Source organism: Paramisgurnus dabryanus, chromosome 18 (assembly GCF_030506205.2).
Source record: "Paramisgurnus dabryanus chromosome 18, PD_genome_1.1, whole genome shotgun sequence".
Lineage (NCBI taxonomy): Eukaryota > Metazoa > Chordata > Actinopteri > Cypriniformes > Cobitidae > Paramisgurnus > Paramisgurnus dabryanus.
In genome coordinates, this window is record NC_133354.1 from 34,770,169 (window position 1) to 34,793,532 (window position 23,364).

Consider the following 23,364-nt stretch of genomic DNA (forward strand, 5'->3'; position numbering starts at 1 on the left):
CATTGAGGATTGCATACAACACAATTTTAGGGGTGGTGGAAAAGGGCGGTTTAGGCTTAATGGATGTGGAACAACGAAAAAATGCTTTGAGAGTGAAAATTATTAAGAAATATTTAAATGAAGATATCAAAACTGGTTGGAAGAAAACAATGAAATACTTCTTAAACAAAGCTGGTAATTTCAATTTAGGGGATGGAATTTTATGGACGAAAACAAAAGTCTGGATGACGGAAGGACTACCTGAGTTTTATAGGGACATTTTAAGTGCCTGGGGAAAGTTTTTAACGAAAATTTAGTATGATCCGCATGGGAGAGAAAACATTTTGAATCAACCTTTGTTCTTAAATAACAATATTTTAAAACAAGGGAAAGGAATATTTTTTAAGAAATGGATGGAAGTGGGGATAACGAAGGTAAGAGATATTTTGTATGAGTTTAAAGAGGGGTTTTTACCGATAAAGTATGTGATGGATGCAATGGAACTAGCAAAAGAAGAATATAATAAAACAGAAATAACCAACAAATATGAAATGATTAAGAATGCAATACCAAGAGACTGGATTAAAAGAATAGAGTGTATGGATGAAGATCCAAAAGAAATGAATATTTATGTGAAAATGGAGGAAAATACTGTTGATTTTAAAGAATGTAATGTAAAAAGGTTTTATTGTGTCTTTAGAGATGGAGTTTTTAAAGTGCCAATTGTAAATGAGTACTGGTTGGGAAAATTCAAAGATTTAACAGAGGAGGATATATGGGGAAACATGAAGGGTAAATGTGTGGAAACAAAATTGCAAAGTTTAGAGTATCTTATAAGACAAAAAGTGGTTTTTACAGAGTCGGTTTTATATAAAATTGTTTTAGCTCAAAATGCAAGCAGATAGGAGTTTTGCTTACTCAAACATGTTCTGAGGGCAGAAAGGAAAATGATTGGTTAACAGCTTCATCCAATGAAACCGAAGCAAGGGCGGGGTCAAGACGTTTGAACGTGCTGCGGAGGGATTGAGGTATACGTTACGTTACGCGGAATACAAGACATATATTTTTGTGGGATAACGCATTTATTGCAAGGTAAGTTCATTTATAATTATATTTTGTTCAAATTCAACATCCTCTAACGTTTACTAAGATAATAAGCTAACATTAAAAATGCACTACTCATCATCGCCTAATTATCGTATTGTGCAAATTGATTTGACGGTTTCATCAGTCGATCACAACAAATCTGATTAATTTACGGGGAAACTAGTGTAAAACATGCTTTTCTAATGCTACCTTGCTGTCTGTTAAATTGATGTGAGAACAGAACTCTTTCAAATCTCCGCGATATTTTACGGCCAAAAATTTACGTCTCCCGCCCTATCGCTGTTCTCGTGGCAGGAGTAACCAATAACGTTAGATTAAAATCGCTGTCATTTTAGAAATTGAGGTAGGATTTACATAACAAGCAAAAAAGTCAATATAGAAAATAGGCAGAAGTACTTAATATGTTCATATCGCTGTGTTATTGATAGTGAACAACGCGCTGCTCTTAGGGCAGAAGTACTTAATGGGTTTATATCGCTGTGTTATTGATAGTGAACTACGAGCTGCTCTTAGGGCAGGAGTACTTAATAGGTTCATATCGCTGTGTTATTGATAGTGAACAACGCGCTGCTCTTAGGGCAGAAGTACTTAATGGGTTCATATCGCTGTGTTATTGATAGTGAACTACGCGCTGCTCTTAGGGGTGGAGAACTAAATGGGTTCATATCGCTGTGTTATTGATAGTGAACAACGGGCTGCTCTTAGGGCAGGAGTACTTAATGGGTTCATATCGATGTGTTATTGATAGTGAACTACGCGCTGCTCTTAGGGCAGGAGTACTTAACTACGCGCTGCTCTTAGGGCAGAAGTACTTAACTACGCGCTGCTCTTAGGGCAGAGGTACTTAATGGGTTCATGTCGCTGTGTTATTGATAGTGAACTACACGCTGCTCTTAGGGCAGGAGTACTTAATAGGTTCATATCGCTGTGTTATTGATAGTGAACTACGCGCTGCTCTTAGGGCAGGAGTACTTTCCTCGGATAAAAGCCCGGGGTTTTTTTTTTCTCCTAGGGGGTTTTTCACCCCGGGGAGGCAGCCTTTTTGGGCTTTACCTAGCTTCCTCTTCAATACGTTGCTTTAGTAATACGTGCAATTATAATATTGAGTCATAGCCGCAGCAAATTTAACTGCTCATGCTATCATGTATTCTGTTGTGCTATCTGTCGTTTTCTGTGCTTTTCACTGCTTCTATTTATGTAAAGCTGCTTTGAAACAATTGACTTTTGTGAAAAGCGCTATATAAATAAAATTGAATTGAATTGAAAATTGAATTAATGGGTTCATATCGCTGTGTTATTGATAGTGAACAACGCGCTGCTCTTAGGGCAGAAGTACTTAACTACGCGCTGCTCTTAGGGCAGGAGTACTTAACTACGCGCTGCTCTTAGGGCAGAAGTACTTAACTACGCGCTGCTCTTAGGGCAGAAGTACTTAATGGGTTCATGTCTCTGTGTTATTGATAGTGAACAACGCGCTGCTCTTAGGGCAGAAGTACTTAACTACGCGCTGCTCTTAGGGCAGAAGTACTTAATGGGTTCATGTCTCTGTGTTATTGATAGTGAACAACGCGCTGCTCTTAGGGCAGAAGTACTTAACTACGCGCTGCTCTTAGGGCAGAAGTACTTAATGGGTTCATGTCGCTGTGTTATTGATAGTGAACAACGCGCTGCTCTTAGGGCAGGAGTACTTAATGGGTTCATATCGCTGTGTTATTGATAGTGAACAACGCGCTGCTCTTAGGGCAGAAGTACTTAACTACGCGCTGCTCTTAGGGCAGGAGTACTTAACTACGCGCTGCTCTTAGGGCAGAAGTACTTAACTACGCGCTGCTCTTAGGGCAGAAGTACTTAATGGGTTCATGTCTCTGTGTTATTGATAGTGAACAACGCGCTGCTCTTAGGGCAGAAGTACTTAACTACGCGCTGCTCTTAGGGCAGAAGTACTTAATGGGTTCATGTCTCTGTGTTATTGATAGTGAACAACGCGCTGCTCTTAGGGCAGAAGTACTTAACTACGCGCTGCTCTTAGGGCAGAAGTACTTAATGGGTTCATGTCGCTGTGTTATTGATAGTGAACAACGCGCTGCTCTTAGGGCAGGAGTACTTAATGGGTTCATATCGCTGTGTTATTGATAGTGAACAACGCGCTGCTCTTAGGGCAGGAGTACTTAATGGGTTCATATCGCTGTGTTATTGATAGTGAACAACGCGCTGCTCTTAGGGCAGGAGTACTTAATGGGTTCATATCCCTGTGTTATTGTTAGTGAACTACGCGCTGCTCTTAGGGCAGGAGTACTTAATGGGTTCATATCGCTGTGTTATTGATAGTGAACTACGCGCTGTTCTTAGGGCAGAAGTACTTAATAGGTTCATATCGCTGTGTTATTGATAGTGAACTACACGCTGCTCTTAGGGCAGGAGTACTTAATGGGTTCATATCGCTGTGTTATTGATAGTAAACTACGCGCTGCTCTCAGGGAAGGAGTTCTTAATTTAATTTTTACTGTAATGTGCCTTCTTTCGGGGCAGGAGTGGACTAATGTGCTTTTTTCTTTTAACAAGGAAGCACTGAGTACAAACAAAATGAATGGTAAGCCCAAAATATATTCTTCTCGTTTAAAGCATTGTTTTTAATTATATGCAGTTAATATGCAAATGAAACAGTATGTGTTTTAGTAGCACAGTTTCTATAAGTGTATGGAGAAGAAAAAGCATAATAGTGTGTTTATATTCTGTACCCATATAGTTTTACACTTTTTGATCTCGGGAAAGTTAAGCTCTGATACCAAAATTGGGAAAATAGGGCCATATTCCCTATATATCAGCAGCTTTCAATCTCTTTTACAAAACCAGCAACTTCCTGATGAGGTAAAAAGAAAAACCAACAAACAAAAATAATAATAATTTCTATTGCATTTAATAAATTTCACATACTGTATATTTATAATACTGTATTTAAACATTGTAGCCTACTGTATAAGCATCATTTTACTTATTATGATTTTTACCTTTTTTAACCTTTTCAGATCATGGATGCCATATTTTACCTGCTCAGCATGGTAATATAACCTTATCTACCTATGCATTTTATGTCAGAAAACACATACTAAATTAAACTGACAGCATTTTTAATACCTCAATTTTTAATATATAAAATTTCATGTGTAATTTAGAAGACAACAGGTTTAGTGGCAATCAGTTGCCACACCTTGAACAATATTCTTGATGGGAAGGTCAGGGCAACAAGTCATAATTTTGTAAAGGTAAGAATTACTTGTACAGTGTTCTTTTGGCAACGCTTTAGATTACATCCTGGAATGTACTGCATAATTAAAGCAGTTTAACAGTGTAACTTTCTGTAATTATATTTTTTTATTCTCCTGGTTACCCCTTTATATCCCAAATATAAATATGTTCCCTTATACTTACATGTAAGTACTTTATTGGTACACTATGGAATGGTTTCCCAGACAGAGATTAGCTTAAGCCAGGACTAGACTTTAGTTTAATTAGGAAATATAACTTATTTTATCAAACGTGGCTTACTAAAAACATTACTTGTGTGCATTTTGAGACAAAACAAAGGGCACTGATGTACTTTAAGTCAGTGCAAGTTGTTTTCAGTTTGGACAGCTCTTGCATTTATTTTAGTCTAGGACTAATCCCTGTCTGGGAAACGTCTTGGTTACGGATGTAACCCTCGTTCCCTGAAGGAGGGAACGGAGACGTCACGTCGTGACCGACGAATTGGGAACTCGCTTAGAGAGACCAATCTGCTTCGTATACTACTAAAACGCCAATGAACTTGGCATTGAGATATTTGCATAATGCTGGCGCCGCCCCGCCAGGTGCGTATATAAGCAGCAGGTGCAAATAGGGAAATTAGCTTCTTTTCGCTGAGAAAGCCGGAAAGTGTGACCGGCCGTAACAGCAGGTGGCAGCACCTGTGGCGACGGGACGTGACGTCTCCGTTCCCTCCTTCAGGGAACGAGGGTTACATCCGTAACCAAGACGTTCCCTTTCAGTCGGTCACTACGACGTCACGTCGTGACCGACGAATTGGGAATCCCTATCAAAACGCCACTAGGGGCTGACCTCTTCCAGTGACTGCGTAAAAGCCCTCCGGTTCCACTTAAGGAGGAGGAGGTAGGTTTTAAGGCAGAAGGCCGGGCACTAGATGTTCCTTTAACCCCACAGAAGTGCCAGCGACTGGGAAGCGCCCTACCTGAGCGGGATAGGAACGCTGCGGAAGCCACCACCCGTCTTAAGGGCTAATGGTGGGCGAAAGTCAACCGTAGTTGAGGAAAAAAGACAGCCGTGGCTGTGTAAGCAAAGCAGTGCTCTGCTAAGGGAAACGTGGGCTGGTAGGATTAACCCCACGGAAAAATACTCACAAAGGAACCCGGTGGGACACAATGTGGAGCCCGAGCCAGACACGTAGGTTCGCGAGGATACAGCTAGTGAAAGGCTGACAGCCAATGCTCCGCAACAAAGGCTGCCAAGGCAGCGGAGGAAGAACAATTCAAACCATTACGCATTTTTGTTCTGAAGGCCTTCCATACTGACACAGTTATATAGCATCAGTTGGAGGCTGCAAGCCGACCTGCGAGACTGTTCTCCGTGCTCCCCCTGGTGAGGAAAGAACACGAGAGGATACAGGCTCGATACGAACACTGTAAAATCTAATGAACGTATTAGGTGTCGCCCAACCAGCAGCTCTACAGATGTCTGTTAGCGAGGAACCACGAGCTAAAGCCCAAGATGAGGCAACACTCCGTGTGGAGTGCGCTCTCAAATTAAAGGGGCAAGGAATACCCTGAAGATTATAAGCCAGGGCGATAGTATCAACTATCCAAAGAGACATCCTCTGCTTAGTGACAGCTTTCCTTTTCTGCTGGCCACCATAACAAACAAAGAGCTGGTCTGAGGTCCTGAGGCTTTGCGTGCGAACCACGTAGAGTCGCAGTGCGCGTACGGGGCACAACAAAGCCAAGGTTGGGTCTGCGTCCTCCGGGGGCAGCGCTTGCAAGCTCACCACCTTATCTCTGAAGGGAGTGGTGGGAACTTTGGGCACGTAGCCTGGTCTGGGTCTCAGTGAGACAGCAGGACCAAACTAAAGCACGAATCGTCAACAGAGAATGCATGTAAATCCCCTACTCTCTTCATGGAGGCCAATGCTATCAGGGTCAGAGTTTTCATTGATAAAAACATCAGACTCGTAGACTGCAAAGGCTCAAAAGGGAGACCTGAAGGCTTCAGCACCATGGACAGGTCTCAGGCGGAAAGAGGGAGGGCGCGAGGGGTTTAGCCTACGAGCGCCTCTTAAAATGTAATAATTAAATCATGCTGGCCAACTGATCTGCCGTTGATAAGTGAGTGATAAGCAGAAATAGCGGCGATATCAACTTTAATGGCGGAGGGACAGCCTACCATCTAACCTATGTTAAAGATATAAAAGCACAATGTTAATGGGCATTCTCTGGGGTCCTCGCGTTTGCGAAGAGCACCGGGTGACGAAAAAGGTTTCATTAAGCGCGTAAGCCCGTCTTGTGGACGGTGCTCGAACCGCGTCGATGGTGTTAGATACCGCTTGCGATAAATCACCTAAACCTTGCGCGCGCTCAACGACCATACATGGAAATCCCACAGGTCGGGGCGCGGGTGCCATAATGTGCCCCTTCCTGAGAAAGAAAGTCTTTCCTCAGGGGAAATCGTCAGGGAGGGGCTGTCGCGAGGAGCATTAACTCTGAAAACCCATTCCTGGTAGTCCAGTATGGGCGACTAATAAAAAGGCTCTCCTCGTCCTGCCTGACTTTGCACAGTGTCTGCGCAATAAAGCTCACTGGAAGGAATGCGTATTTACGCACCCCCCGCGGCCAGCTGTGTGTCAGCGCATCCACGCCGAGGCTGCCCTCGGTTAGTGAATAAAATAGGCGACAGTGGGTATCGTCCGGCGACGCAAACATATCCATCTACGCACAACCGAACTTCTTCCCATTTAGCTGGACCGTCTGGAGGTGGAGTCGCCATTCGCCGGGGGCGCAGCTCGGGAAGCGCGTCTGCCGCTGAATTGAGCGAACCCGGGATGTAAATGGCACGAAGGGACCTCAGATGCTTCTGACTCCAAAGGAGGAGATGACGAGCGAGATGCGACAGGTGACGAGAGCGCAAAACCGCCTTCACGGTAAATAACGCAACAGTCGCAATGTTATTGGTGTCGGCTAATACATCCTTCCCTCGCATCTCCATAGCGGAGCGTACAAGTCCCAGATATACAGCGCACCGCTCGCGGCAGTTGGGGTGCTATGCACACCCCTGAGACTGCAAGCCCGTCATACGTGGCTGATCATCCCGTGCTGAGGGCATTGCAATATACAGAATGCCAGGAGACCCCTCAGGGGCATATCTTCTATCGGAAATGCCGGGTCTACCACGGGGAAAAATTGAAATGACACGCAGGTGCAATGTTTACACGGTGTATGTCGGTGTGCCACGCTCTCCTCGAGACTCGATCGTAAGCCAACGCTGAAGCGGTCTCATATGAAGCAGCTCGGGCGGCGTCACAGCCGCAGCATGCTGTCATATGTCCAGGAGCTTCTGAAATTGTTTCAGAGGGACCGCGTACTTCCCTCGAATTAAACCGAGGCAAGTCAGAACTGACTGGTTGCGCGCTCTTGTTAAACACGCCAATTAGTCGATCGAGTCTTATTTCCATACTGAGAAAAAGGATCCTCTGCACGGGGCAAAGTTGCTCTTTCCCAGTCGACCTGAAGACTTAAACGAGCGAGATGCCGAAGCATTAACTCTCTGTGTTCGCGCACGTCTGCCAAGAACGGGCTATTATAAGTCGATGTAGAAAAAAGCAGAATGCGAACAACGCTCTCTCTCTGACATTTTAATGCCGTGACTAGCACATGGAGACACGGAGAGAGAGAGACAGCTCGAATGGTGTACTTCGTATTAATATGCCCACCCCACGACGCAGAGCGAAAAACGGTCTAAAGCGAGGGGAGATGGACACATAAAGTACACGTCTTACAGGTCTAAGGCTGCAAACCGATCTGAATATTGAAATACGAGCCTCGGCGTTATCATCCAAAAAGAACATCTTCGTAGAGCTGGTGCGTAAATCAAATCGATCGTAACCCGCCGCGTATTTTGGGTACTATGAGATAAGGCTGGAAAAACCCTATCATCATCATCATCTCGGTAAGAGGGACCGGCTCGAACATCCTTCGCCAACAGGATATCGACTTTTGCACGCAGTACATGTGCATCGGACGCTTTCACCACAGTGAAACGAAAGCCCGAATTTTGGGGTGTGCCGGATTCGTAACCGAGGCGGATCGTGCGTAAAACCCAACGAAACGGGCTGGGAACTGAAGCCAAGCACCCAGGCACCGTACGAGGAGAAATAACGACACTACCGAAGTACCCGCGGTGGGGCAGCGAAGCGAGACAGGTGGGACTGCCGGTGCGTCTGCTGTGACAGCATAAACATCTACAGTATGTGTGTGTGACACTGACCTGAGCCCGCTGAGGGTAACGGTCGTCTGGTCTCCTCTACGGAGAGCGCAGACTCCGATGAGGGTGCTGGTGGTCCGGTCTCCTCAGCGGAGAGCTCGGACTCCTCAGGTCACCCGCTGGCGATAGAGGAGAGGTAGGGGAGCTGGTGTGTACCCGCTCACGGCTCTCTCGATCCTCCGGAGACCTAGAGAGGGAAGAGGAATGCACTCTTATGTGTGGTTAAGTGGGTACCGGCCGAACAGCCGGTGGAACATATGCAAACCAAGGATTTTCCACCCGACCCTCTATCGGGGGAAGGAGCTCCATCTCCTGAAGAGTGATCCTCTGCCAATCCGGGTCGCCCTTCACTGGCCACTTAAACTCCCGAATTTCACGGGAAGCGGCTAAGCGGGCGGGGCGAGCTGCTGACGACCGGTTCCCCTGCGCTGCCGAGATGGGGTCCGAGGAGGGGAACGGAGGTGGTCGCCGCAGGACGCCGACGGCGAGAGGCAGACTGAGGAGCCGGCGTGGTGGACCAAGGGCAGCTCTCTTCCGCCGGGGCGTGACCTAGGAGATCGCCTCAGTCTGCGCAGCGGAGCTGTACGACTCCCCTGGCTCGCCGAAGAGGCCGGTCTGTGAGACAGGAGCATTCAAGTTGTTCTCGTCTGCGTCCGTCATGTCAGCCAGACACAGCCAAAGGTGGCGATCTTGAACCACTGTGGTGGACATCGCACGACTGAAGGTCGCGGCCTCCCTCGTAAATCCTTGGTGAGCCTGCAGCAACGTTATTGCGTGCAGGGCCGAAGCCGCCTCTCCGGCATGCCTGATGGGCAGCGTCCGTAACCGGACGACTGTCTACAAACACGGGAGGGAAGGGTTGGGTGGTCCCTCCAGGAACGCATCCCGCTCCACTGAAGGGGTCCCCGCCCTTAGCGGCTCCGTTGGTGAGGGAGGTGAGGGGTGAAAGCTGAACGGCCGGACGGCCGCAATCACGTCAGCTCTTCGTGCCGTCGGGAAAGAAAGGCACAGGAGGAGAGGACCGAGAGGCCCGAACAGCTCCGAAGTACCAATCATGTGGGCGGGACGGTTCGGGCGGAGAGGGGTTAACCTTTCCAACTCTACCGTCTCCGCCGCTCGAGCGGGCACGGCCGCCATCTCCGGAACGACTCTGCCTCGGAGGAAAAATGGACACCCCTCTGATGCTGCAGAAGTGACGGGACCAGAAGGAGGTCCAATGGATTCGGCAGACATCGTAGAACACGACTCTGCAGTCTCCACCGGAGCCTCAACCGGCTGAGGATGAGAAGGCCGGTAGGTGGAGGACGCATCCTCCGTCCTACTCAGCGTAGTGACACGAAGGGCGCCCTGCGAGCGCTTGACAGCCGCACCATGGCGGCGTCAGCACTGCAAAGGCGCGGACAGCGTTCCCGTAGAAACGACAGTCGTCTCCGCAATCCAAGAGGGTTATGCTCTCACAGAGAGAACAGAAACTCTCCACGAACGCAGCCCCGGAGTGCTCGATGCCTGAGCACGAAGACAGCGCTCGTGACCGTCACTGGAACCCTTATACTTCTCGCATCCAAGATCGCACGGCGAAAAGCTATCCTGAAAAGGACGCTGATCTCCGCATATACGAGAGAGTGGCTGCCTTTAAAAAGACACAGAGCTCTCACGTATCACTCTTTTAGGGAAATCACTCTTTAGGTGCTCAGCTGATGATGCGCACAGGGAAGGCAACGCACACACTAAACTCAAAACAAAAAAGATGCAGAGCCGTGGAATACTGCGAGCGTCCGCTGTGTTAGTACTGCTTGTCAATCAACTTCAGCAACCGTTCCCAGAAGAGCAGAGAGTAGCTTCTCAGTAGCAGATAAAGCCGGCTTTCGAAGCGAAAAAGCTAATTTCCCTATTTGCACCTGCTGCTTATATACGCACCTGGCGGGGCGGCGCCAGCATTATGCAAATATCTCAATGCCAAGTTCATTGGCGTTTTAGTAGTATACGAAGCAGATTGGTCTCTCTAAGCGAGTTCCCAATTCGTCGGTCACGACGTGACGTCGTAGTGACCGACTGAAAGGGAACCACCCCTATAATTAAAGAAAGTTACACTGTAAATTTGTCTTAATTACGCAGTACTTTCCGGGCTGCAATCAAATGCGTTATACAGTTCTTTTTTTGTTGAGAGGGAATTGGATGCATTATTTCTTTGTAAATATACAAAACAGTGTAGTTCTATCGTAATGAAGTGCACGTGGTTTACAAAAATGTATTTTCCTATCCAAGATGGCAGTGTTTCATGTAGCCTTTTCATTCATTTGCAGAATAACATTCTTAAAAAGGCAGACGTTGTTATTGGTCCATACCTGGAGGGAGGGAATCACTGGACTTTCTTTGTAAGTTCCTCTAAATCTAAGTAGAGAATTTTATTTATCTTTTATGTATTTAAAAAAAAAGGAATGTGGTCATGAGTGGTAATTTGCAATGCATGAAATATCATCGCATTGTGATAAATTTAAAGTAATACCAGGGCTTCAGACTAACTTTTTTCATGAGGAGCACAGTGGCCCTCAACTGAAAATTTTAGGGGCGCAACCAGAAAATTTAGGGGCACACACCGAAAATCAACATGCTAATCAAATATCCACATTTCTACTAATTTCCACTGTATTAAATACTTTGATGATAGATGTAGAAACTAAAATGTAGGCTACTGTTTCAAATTCAGTGTCACATCACAAAAGATGTCAAATTTACTGGTCGCACTTGTGCAACTGGATGTAAAATTCAGTGACACACTCTAAAATTTTGGTGGCAAAATGCCACCATTTGGTGGCAGTCTGGAGCCCTGAATACACGCAAATATTATCTTGCTGAGTTTGATACAACTTGTTACCTGCTATTTCCATTTTCTGTTTAGCACTGCAACATCGTGGATAGAACAATAACCTACCTAAATTCCTTTGGTGAGCAGAAAGAGAATTGTCAGAAAATAGCTGAGAATTGGAGGTATGCATGTAGAAAAGGTTTCTCTATTTCACCTTTTAAATAGATTTTATCTATACCTGTCCTGTTCATGTGGTATCCATCCTAACAGGATGTTTGCCGAAGCAAAGGGAATCCCGGGAACATGGGACATTTGCACAAGAGACCATGCCATTCAGAGAGATATAATTTCTTGTGGCATCTTTACAGCTGTGGTAAAACATTAAAATCTCATAAAATACAAATGTTTATTTTCTGAAGATTAAATTTGTCTACATATTGAATTATTAGTGATATATCTGTTATAAATATTTAGTGCTACATTTCATTTACACTACAGATGCATTACACGTGTACACATTTGGATATGCACATGTAAAAAATTATAAAGTTTAATTCATGCCATTTTGTAACATAACATAAGATTCTGTTGTGATTCTGTTAAGTTGTTCCAAACCTGTATGAATTTCTTTTTCTTCTGTTGAACACAAAAGAATATAACAATGTTTGTAACCAAGTGGTTCTACAGACCAAAGAAATGTATATAGGTTTGGAACAACTTGAGGGTGAGAAAATTACGACAGAATTTTTATTTTTGGGTGGACTAACCCATTGGAGAACTTTGTCACCTTTTTGTAAGTTTGCAGAGGCTCTTCTTCGAGGGGGCCAGGGCTATATTAACTGCTCTTCACTTCATGAGGAAAGAGAAAGACTAGCAATTCTGCTCTTCACTTCACTTGGTAAGTACAATACAGGTTTATACCTACAGTTTTATGTTGGTTTGTGTTATAAAACTGTGCAACAAGTGTTTCTTACTTTCTTTAGAAATGTCAGGCATTTGTGGTGTCTGCCATAAGGCTGTTGCTAAGAGCAAGGCAAGTTGTTTTGCAAGTCTCAAATGATGTTTCATATAAAAAATGTGGCCTTTACAAATCAGTCTTTTCTAACAAACATATAGGCCAAATGTTCGACATGTGGCATGAGCGTACATGACAAATGTGTGCAAAGTAATCAGGAGACTGCTCTTTGTTTGTTGTGCAAAGGTAGACATTTTTTTTATCACATATATTTTTAATTATAACACATACTTTTTTATACTTGGTGTAAAAAAATTTGCCCTGATGCCTTTTCTCATTATATTTTTTAGTACAAACTGAAACAACATCAGAAGATAAAGAAAACAAACAAGCAGGTAAGGCTTATAGAGTTTATAGGGCTGTTTATTTTTGTTTAAAGGGACCTGGGCTGGGTTCCCTGAAACCTTCTGGGCTGAGTTCTCCGAAACTACCTTAACGCTATGTCGTTCTTAAGTTGTACCTTAAGCTGTACCTTATCGCTAACACGTATTTGCCGAAACGTTCTTAGTTACGTATACCTTCTGTAAGTCATACGTTCGTAAGGTTGGTCTGGAGCACTCTTAGATATACCTTATCCCACATGACTCCACTTGGGGCCATCACTTTCATAAAAGCTTACATTGCAGTCTATATAACTAAATATTTGTAAAAAAAAAAAGTTGTTTAATTAGGCAAATATTTTTATATTTAGAATAAAACATTTACATAATTAGACATCATTACATTGATGGTTGTTAGATTTTTAATTATGTTTTCCAAAGGGACGTCATCAGCTGCGAACTATTAAATGCTACAGGATTAAGAAACTATTTAAAATATATATTTTGGGTGATGGAGTTGGTGATACTGGCAGCTATACAGCGAATCCTACTATTTCATTTGTGCATTTCATATCCGTTAAATCTTAGTCTACCGGCTAGTATTTTAGCTGCATAAATAAATCGGGAAAAATTACAAAAAAAACTAATTATGATTATTAATGTTAATATTCGACTTTGCATCAAAGTTTTTTAATGTTTTATAACTTTTGAGGCAACTGCATGCCATTTTCTTTATAAACATTCAAAATAAACTGCGCACTTGATTACGGCTTGTATAGTCTCCTAAGGTCAACAAAATTTCCACATTAAAACTATTCAAAGCTAAAATCTACAGCAATCATACTATATATTTATATAGGCTATTATATAATATTTTATATGTTATATTTAGACAGACAGGCTCCATAAATGCGTCCATTAAGCTTTATCCGCATTTTAACCACGCTGCTTGCGCATCCAGTGTCCAAGCACAATAAACGCGTGAACTAATGAACAACAGCAGTTTGTACTTTATATTTTAAGTGTAATGCACAGCCAAGTACTTGCACGACCCACCTTCCCCTGTGCAACGCACTTATTGGGAACCCCTAATATAATCCTTTCAAGGCATAGCGGATGAATTGGAGCAGTTTAAACATGATACGTTTGGAAATAAAGTTGCGGGTTTTGCACGGGTTTGATATAAAATATAGAAGGTTGAATTTAGTTGTTTGCAATTTGAAATATTTTTTACCAGATATTCCTAATAAATTTAATTTGAACTATTTCTAAAATGTTTCTTTAATAAATAACACCGCTATCTCACAACGCAGCGAAACCTATTACATGAAGTGAATAATTGATTGTCGAGCGATCGATATCAACCTATTCAGCACCTCCACCATGGACAGCACCCGCTAAGGTCGAACTTAAGAAGGTATAGTTCGGAGAACAGACATAGGAAAGGTATACCTGTAGTTAAGGTTTACCTTAAGAGTCTTCGTAGCGCGCTAAGAGACAACGTTATCGGAGAACGCAGCCCTGAGCTGTTAATAGTTCCTAAGTTGTACCTTAAGCTGTACCTTATCGTTAATACGTGTTTCCAGAAATGTTCTTAGTTACATATCGCAAGTCATTCGGAAGGTTGGTCTGGAACACTCTTAGCTTTACCTTATCCCACTTGACTCTGCTAGGGGCCACCATGATGACTGCGATAAAAGCATGTGTAGATTGCAGTCTATATAACTAAATAACTGTAAAAAAATGGATGAAGTACACTCCGTGTTCAATTAAGAACTTTTTTATTTAAATAACAAAACATTCACATAATTAGACAACATTACACTGATGGTTGTTAGATTTTTAATTATGTTTTCCAAAGGAACATCAGCTGCGAACTATTATTACAGGCTTAAGAAACTATTAAAAAAAAATATTTTGGGTGGAGGAGTTGGTGAAACTATGGCAGGCAACTATACAGTGAATCTTACTATTTCATTTGTGCATTTCATATCCGTTAAATCTTTAGTTTACCGGCTATTTTAGCTGCAAATAAAACAAATCAAGTAAAAAAATCGCATGCCACTGGAGCACATTCATCGCGAAATCAATTGTTGATTTTCCTAATTATTATTATTGATATCAATTCGACTTTGCATCAAAGTTTTTTAATGTTTTCTAACTATAAGGCAACTGCATGCCATATTCTTTATAAACAACAAAGGTCAACAAATGTTCCACATCAAATCTAATCAAAGCTAAAATCTACAGCAATCATAATATATATGTATATATTATATAATATAATATATATTTTTATGTTATATTTAAGGTAAACAGATAGGCGCGGCTCCAGAAATGCGTCCATTAAGCTTTATCCGCATTGTAAACGAGCTGCTTGTGCATCCAGTGTCCAAACACAATAAACGTGTGAACTAATGAACAACAGTTTGTTTTTATATATTTTAAGTGTAATGCACACCCAAGCCAGGTGACTTGCACGCCCCACTTTATTCCCCTGTGCAACGCACTTACCGGGGAACCACTAATATAAATGATCCTTTCAAGTGAAGGCATAGCGGATGCATTGGAGCAGTTTATGCATGATACGTTTGGAAATTAAGTTGCGGGTTTTGCACGGGTTTGATAAAAACCTAAAATATACAGGGTTGGATTTAGTTGTTTGCAATTTGAAATATTTTTACAAGATGTTTCTAATAAATTTAATTTAAACTATTTCTGAAATGTTTCTTTAATAAAGAACACCGCTATCTCATAACGCAGCGAAACCTATTACATAAAGTAAACAATTGATTGTCGAGCGATCGATATCAACCTATTCAGCACCATCGCCATGGACAGCACCTGTTAAGAGTCTTCGTAGCGCGTTAAGATCTTCGTAGCGCGTTAAGAGACAACGTTATCGGGAAACCCAGCCATGAGCTGTCAGAACAATTCATAATTTATATAAAAATAAAATAAAAAATCAGAAAACTTAGAACTTGTTCTCTACACCAGTGCTTCTCAATAATTTTTCAATAACATACCTCCTATAAAAAAAAATTCTCAGCCAAGTACCCCCTGACCGGCCCCAATCAATTGAGGGCTATGTTGCAATGATTTAGTGATAGTTTCATATTTGTTCAAATATTATTGTGTTTGTTTTTTCCATCTATGTTGATTATGAAAAGTTAAAAAAATTATTTAGATAAGATTATAAGATGCGCAATATATCGGGAGACGTGGTTTTTACCACTTCATTATTTTTTTGCTTTGAAGAAAGCCTTTCTTTAAAGTAAATTTTGTTTTGTACAAATTGTATCTTAATTTTAATAGATATTTCAGCAACCAATTGCATGGAATTAATAAATAAATAGCAAATATAGACAATATAATAACCATGATAAGGAGGCTGCGCCATGCTGCGTTCATTTCCATTGCACGTGAACTGGAGCGCATCTCATCATAATTCACGTGTGTCAATTACAAGACCTGCCGGTCCCTGTCAATCCGTGTATTGTTCGTTCAATCAATTTTTCATTTAAAAACAAAAATGATTAAACAAATAACGACTTGTTTTTCGATTTTCTGATTGTGCGTTCAGATTAAAAATACAAGATATGAATAACGGAATTAGACAAATTTAATTTAATACATTAGACATCAACCAACAATACATTGAATTAATTTTAAACAGATCAAGTACTAGTGTGGAAGCAGATTACAGCCATTTTAATAAGGTTGTTCATATGACAGAGCAATCATGCTCTCCTGTAAATCTTATTCGCTTATACAGTCGGACTTTTAAACTTTTTTCGTGGTGCCATTATGCGGATATGGCACAGTGATAAAAAGTTTGTAGGCTATTGCCTGAAAAAATAAATGCTGCACAAAACTATTCCACTACATAAGTTTTGGCTGCGTTGCGATTTCACTGTTTGCAGCATACCGTGTAAAACGCCCACAAAGATTGAGGATTGATAAGGGCCTTCACTTGAAAGGATAATTTATATTAGTGGTTCCCAATAAGTGCTTTGCACAGGGGAATAAAGTGGGTCGTGCAAGTCACCTGGCTTGGCTGTGCATTACACTTAAAATATATAAAAACAAACAGTTGTTGTTCATTAGTTCTCGCGTTAATTGTGCTGGACACTGGATGCGCAAGCAGCGCGGTTACAATGCGGATAAAGCTTAATGGACGCATTTCTGAAGCCTGTCTGTTTACCTCAAATATAACTTATAAAAATATATATTATATAATATATAAATGATTTCAAGATTATTCCAGACGCTTCTATGATCAATATGACGATAACGGAGGCAAAATTGCAAGAGAACTTTGTTAAAAAAATATTTCTTTGTTTAATTTAAGTGAGTTTGTCTTCGGTTGTTTTGTGTGTGCGCTTTTATTAATAATGAACCACATTTCCCCTTTCTTGTAAAAGGGGAAATTATCTTATTTTTAATGTTTTTATTACAACTACAAATGAAATTTAATTTATCAAATTTTTTATTATATATATATATATATGTATATGTATATATATGTATATGTATATATATATATGTATATGTATATATATATATATATATATATATATATATATATATATATATATATATATATATATATATATATGTATATGTTTATATATATGTATATGTTTATATATATGTATATATATATATATATATATATATATATATATATATGTATATTTATATGTATATATGTATATGTATATATGTATATGTATATGTATATATATATATATGTATATGTTTATATATATATATATGTATATGTGTATATATATACATATATATATATATATATATATATATATATATATATATTATATATATTATATATTATATATATATATATATATTATATATATATTATATATTATATATAAAGGTGCAGTGTGTAATTTTTAGAAGGATCTCTTAACAGAAATGCAAAATAATATACAAAACTATATGAGCAGGGGTGTATAAAGACCTTTCATAATGAACCGTTATGTGTTTATTGCCTTAGAATGAGATGTTTTTATCTACATACACAGAGGGTCCCCTTACATGGAAGTCGCCATTTTGTGCAGCCATGTTTTTAGAGAAGCCCTTAACGGACACATTTTTTTACTAAGTTGTTTCCGACAATGGCATGTTTGTCCGGAAGCGGCTACCGTAGCTTCTCTGTGTGTTACAAAAGCAAGAGGTGAGCAGTTGACTGAGCCGTTGGTTGCAATTCACAACCTCACCACTAGATGCCACAAAAATTTACACACTGCACCTTTAATATTATCTATTATTAAATTATACATCCAACCATTTTTAAACTTTTGAAAATCATGGATGTAAAAGGAAATTTGGTTGATGTCAGAATACAAAAAGTCACGTCGGCTCTTGAGTTTGTATAAATAATGAAATTGAAATAACCTCTAGTCTGGCGTCTCTGATCATTTTGCACCCTCGGCAACTGCTTTATGTCAATATATTAATCGTTATAATGAAGTTATAAATATAATAAAATGCAAAATTGCATTTAAAATTTAAGTTGACAAACTTCTGGTTTAAGCCCCAACCACTTCTGGTTCCATCCGAATACAAATACAGATAGGTCTACAAATAATTTTGAGACTGTTACAGATACAAATATTGACTCCGCTGCACAGCCCTACTAATAACGCTAACACTAGAGACACAAAACTTTTGAAAAAGCTCTCATTGGCTTACACGTGACAAGTTTAGGAATGAGTAACATAAAAGAATAAGCATTCGATTTTTCAAAAAATTTCTTAAATTACAAAGGACAGATAATAAATTAAAATTATGTGAATATATGACTGAATATTATAAACAGGCCTAACAGTCAATGTTATTAAATATTATACAACAGTTCTTTCTGGTTCTCGAATCTGATTGGCTAAGAGCTATGCGATATTGTACATATAACGGCACAGTAACCGCTTCACCTTTTGTATCATTCTGCCACCTAGTGAATGGAGGTCCTAAACAGGCTCATCTCTGAATGGAAAAACTGCACGCACACACGGATACACACAAACGCGCTGTTTTTAATCACTCTCCGTGTGTCTCATTAGTTCACTAGCTCGTAAGTTAGTCTGTGAATCCCAATCGGAAGTAATTATTCCGTCAAAGATCAGCGCTCTTGGATGTTACGTTAAACTTAATGGGAGTAATGTCTTGTCACATCGTGTGGACACTTGGAAAGAGGAATGTAAACACTCATTTTTTTCTGGAGCTATATCTCTTATCAGAACGCGAAAACACTGTAGAACTGCAGGTAAGCACCGCAGCTTTTAAATGTGGACATTGATCATTTATTTAATCGTGACGTGACTATTAAAACATGTTATGAGATATCGCCACTGATATTTACAGTATAAGCAGCATGCAAAAACATCTTTCTGACACTTATAAAAAACAGTTTTATATAGTACTGACAAGAACAAAGTCTAATAATAACCGAGTGCTCGTATCGCGTTAAGAATAAATGGTAAACCAATAGTAACATTATATAAGTATAGTTTTATTAACTTTTACCTCGCGCCAAAACAATAACACAAAAGACACTAAATATGAATAAAAAAACAAGTAATAGTTTTATCATGACACCAAATACTGCTGATTTGATCTAATTTTGACCATCAAAAACAAACAAGGCCAACATGAGAGCCAGGGAATCCCTGTCAGAGATGTAGCCCAGAGAGGGCGGTGGTCAGCGGGGCGAGTGAACAATGACGACCGCTCATGCTTTGGTTCTCATACGTACCGAATCTCACTAAGCAAACATTCAAACAGGCGCTATCTTTACTCATCGACTGTAGATTTAAATATAATACATATATATTCTCGACTGAACTAATCTTAAAACTACACTTTGTGACCAAGAAACGTTAATATAAAGAAACGCCTATCCATCCATTGAGTTATTATGAGATTCAAAGCAGCCGAAAGTGTTTCCTGTCATTCTGGCCGCCCTCAAATCCGTGGCGGAAGAAGTAGTTCTCAAACAAAGAGGCTTTTAAAATAACTCCGTTGTTGTTTTCTAGTTTTCGTTTTTCAAACATGTGCCGTCGAACGGTTGTATAAAGGCAATATCGCTCTCGGAGTCGTGTGATATAGCTCTATATCATCACGGCTGTGATTGCCTCCGGCACGAGGCCGCTGGCCTAATCACAGCCGAGATGATATAGAGCTATATCACACTCCTACTCGAGTGATATTGCTTAATTTAAAACTATTAAAAATCTATTTATTAATGACCTGATAATGTCTTAACAATTATCATCTGTCTTACCAACAAAAATGGTGCGATTTAGACCCGCTGCAAATTTGCATCCGGCCGCCCAATGTTATACGTTTTTAATTGATCTTGGCCTGCTTCAATTCAGAATGCGCAGCATTGCACTACTAGTCCCAGCAAGCACTGCGGACCCAGCTAACAATTTTTGGTTTCCAAAACGTTTCCCTAATGTTAGTTTTTGGTTCCCATAACGTTATTTTCCAAGGTTTTGGTTAAGTACAGAAATAGAACGTTATTTTTTAGGTCAGTTTAGAATAACATTCTCATAACTTCAGAATAACGTTAGAGAAACGTTATTTTAAGATACGTTTTAAGTTCCCCTAACGGTACTCGTGAAGAGCGGGGTAAGCGCATGCAGAGGAGATGTGCACACTAGGAATAATGGGTTTAATTATGCTTTCAATTCATTTCCTCCTAAAAAAACATAACCAAAAAATAACCTTTAGAGAATGTTCTCTAAAAGTTATTTAAAAATAACCACCCTGCAACGTTATTTGAAACGTTATGGCAATGCAATGTTATGGGAACATTATATTTTGTCATGTTAACAATGAAATAGTCTGATAACTGCCCTAAAAATGGGCCCCACTATTATTTTCAATGGGACAAATCTCACCATTCAAAAGAAATAAGTTGAAAAGCCCCATAATATACATAACATAGACATTGGATATATATATATATATATATATTATTCCCATTTGTCGTTCCAAAGGTGTAGTTATTTGTATTTTGTCTACATTATCTTTGCAGATACCGACAAACACCAAGATGAGGAAGTGGTGGAAAGAGAGAACACAGATAAACACCTAGATGAGGAAGTGGTGGAAAGAGAGAACATCGACAAACACCTAGACGAGGAAGTGGTGGAAAGAGAGAACATCGACAAACACCTAGACGAGGAAGTGGTGGAAAGAGAGAACATCGACAAACACCTAGACGAGGAAGTGGTGGAAAGAGGTAACACAGAGAAACACCTAGATGAGGAAGTAGTGGAAAGAGGTAACACAGACAAACACCTAGATGAGGAAGTGGTGTAAAGAGGTTAAGCAAATAGTTATTCTCAGGGTGTATTCACATCAGGAAAGTCCATTAGTTCAGTTGCTTTGGTCTGGACCAAATACAATGTTGATTTTTTTGGTTTGGTACGGTTCGCTTTCACACTGCTCTTTTTGCTAGTGAATAAAAAATTGTAAACAGAAAGACGCGCAGCAGTATCAGTACAAACATGAAAATATAAAGTTATTTTACTAGCAAAATAACTACTAATATCTCTTATAATTGCTTGTATACCACCAATTTACCTTCTGTGTTTCAAAGGTTTCCAACCCCTAATATCTTTGGTCTTGATGAAAAATTATATCTATAATATTCCAAGGAAAATTTGTTCATCTAAAGAATCCCATTTATGTTAAGCTTATTTTGAACAGGTTTTTTTGTAGCTCTTTGTCATCTTTTACAGATGGCTTCCTTGTAGAAAGTGTTCTGAAAGTGTCAGACTTTCATCAGGCAAAGAGGTAATGCAGCACGATTAGTGTAGGAGAAATTGTGACATTGCACGCCACATTTTACAGACTACTTTCTTTCAGTCACCCAGTTTTTTTTACATGCACACTGATCTCAACCAAAATTCTATAGTCAAAAATCAGATATGCCGCACACACATTTATGTGACATTTAGAATCAAATTTTGATAATTTTCTGCTTTTGATGTTAAAACAGATATAGGCACAAACTACAAATTTTAAGATGCTGCAGTAAGAGCTGCTTTAAGAGTCTCTAGACCTTAATTCTCTGCACTGATTGAGGTAGGCATGAATGGACCCCTGGTCAACTTTTGAGTCACTGGGACAGACAATATAGTGGCCAGATAAAAAAAATCTTTCTTTTTTTATACCTTAACTTCTGAAATTTTTCGTCAAGAAACAATCATTTCCTGTTATTCTTTTACAGTTACACATTCATCCAAAGCAACTTTCATTGCATTCCAGGTTCAAGTTATTCATCTTGTGCTTATTTTAAAGTTTCCTAAAACTCTAATACTTTTTTGCTACTCTTAAATGGCATCCAATTCATAATCTGTGGTGCAGATGTTGTAGAACTACACTGGACAAAAAATATTGCAATTCATAGCCATTTGGATAATTCAATACCATAATTGTTTAAGATGTTGGCTAGGCTTCCTCAGCTTTTTTTTGTCAACTGTATGGAGATAACAGGTTACCTTACTGAGGCTGAATAATAATAAACTGTTGTGGTTTCAGAATGTACATTTAGTTATGCGCTGTGTGCATGGTTGATTAGGTGTTCCTTACTTGATTGAGGTAGACTTTAGTCCTGATCAAAATTCTAAAGCTTCTTTAATATTACAGATATCTGGTCTCTACAAGTGAATTAAAGCGGAGATGCTCACCACCTGAGTGTTATTCCAGCAACACTGTGGTTTCTTATTTACGAAAAGCAAAGGCACAGAAAAAAAATATAGAGGAAAAGCTGACTGGCATGGGTGTGCAGCCCACCAAGCGAACCAAACTGACTTCACTGTGCTCTAAACTGTATGAAGGTAAAACATTTTAAGTGATTGTTAATTGTCTTTTTAGGTTGGGTATTATTTTTTTTATAATTATATTTGTTTACATCATTTCATTTCAGATGAATGCAGTGAGCTGGTCAGTGATGTAATGTTCCTGGCAGCAAAGTTTACTCCACAAAGGAAAGTGGTCCAGGAAATGTGTGAAAATGAGGATGTCCATGATGCAATTTCCAAAACTGAAGCTTGCAGGTAAAGTACATTTTATGTTCAATATTTTTAATGACTATGTAAATTGAAACCAAAAGCTTTATGTACTTCAATTACAGGAAGACCTTACAAACACTTCTGGCGACTTTAGGGAGAAACTGGGAGACATTTGGACAGGCAACCCATGGGCTTGGGCCTGGTTTAATGGTGGGCACATTCGAGTTCATTGACTCATGCCTCAAAGAGAAAGTTAAAACTCTTAAATCCTCTACGAAAGATGTGATCTAAGGTACAGTTGTTTAATGCCTTTCTGTTGTAATAATATGCTGTGTTTTATAGATGCCTATAATCCATTTTATTGTTGTAATTGTTTTGTTATTTGTGATCGGATTTGTAATTAAATTTTGTTCCTTGATACAAAGGTAAAGTATTCAATATTTGATTGTAATGTTAAAGCAAAAGACAATTCAATAAAGGCATTATTTTGTGAATTATTTACATTGAACATTTGTTCCTTTATTTTGTTCTTATACCAAGCATCTGTACAACACACATTGGCCA

At 40.0% G+C, this 23,364-nt stretch overlaps 1 protein-coding gene across 2 annotated transcripts; it reads left to right on the forward strand.

Annotated features, from left to right (window-relative positions):
- The first annotated feature begins 880 nt into the window (after positions 1 to 880).
- LOC135750953 (uncharacterized) lies at positions 881 to 23,136 on the forward strand. Of its 2 annotated transcripts, XM_065269945.2 has the most exons (17): positions 881 to 1,071; positions 3,649 to 3,676; positions 3,833 to 3,954; positions 4,113 to 4,145; positions 4,260 to 4,349; positions 10,914 to 10,985; positions 11,510 to 11,598; positions 11,687 to 11,789; positions 12,215 to 12,314; positions 12,400 to 12,449; positions 12,533 to 12,617; positions 12,722 to 12,766; positions 20,817 to 21,023; positions 21,526 to 21,580; positions 22,436 to 22,626; positions 22,716 to 22,845; positions 22,923 to 23,136. In XM_065269945.2, exons 2-17 carry the CDS (start codon positions 3,670 to 3,672, stop codon positions 23,089 to 23,091), a joined length of 1,548 nt encoding a protein of 515 aa, XP_065126017.1. In that variant the 5' UTR covers positions 881 to 1,071; positions 3,649 to 3,669; the 3' UTR covers positions 23,092 to 23,136. The 2 variants fall into 2 exon arrangements, with proteins under 2 accessions (XP_065126017.1, XP_065126016.1); XM_065269944.2 differs by lacking the exon at positions 881 to 1,071 and having other exon boundaries at positions 3,482 to 3,676.
- Positions 23,137 to 23,364: the final 228 nt, after the last annotated feature.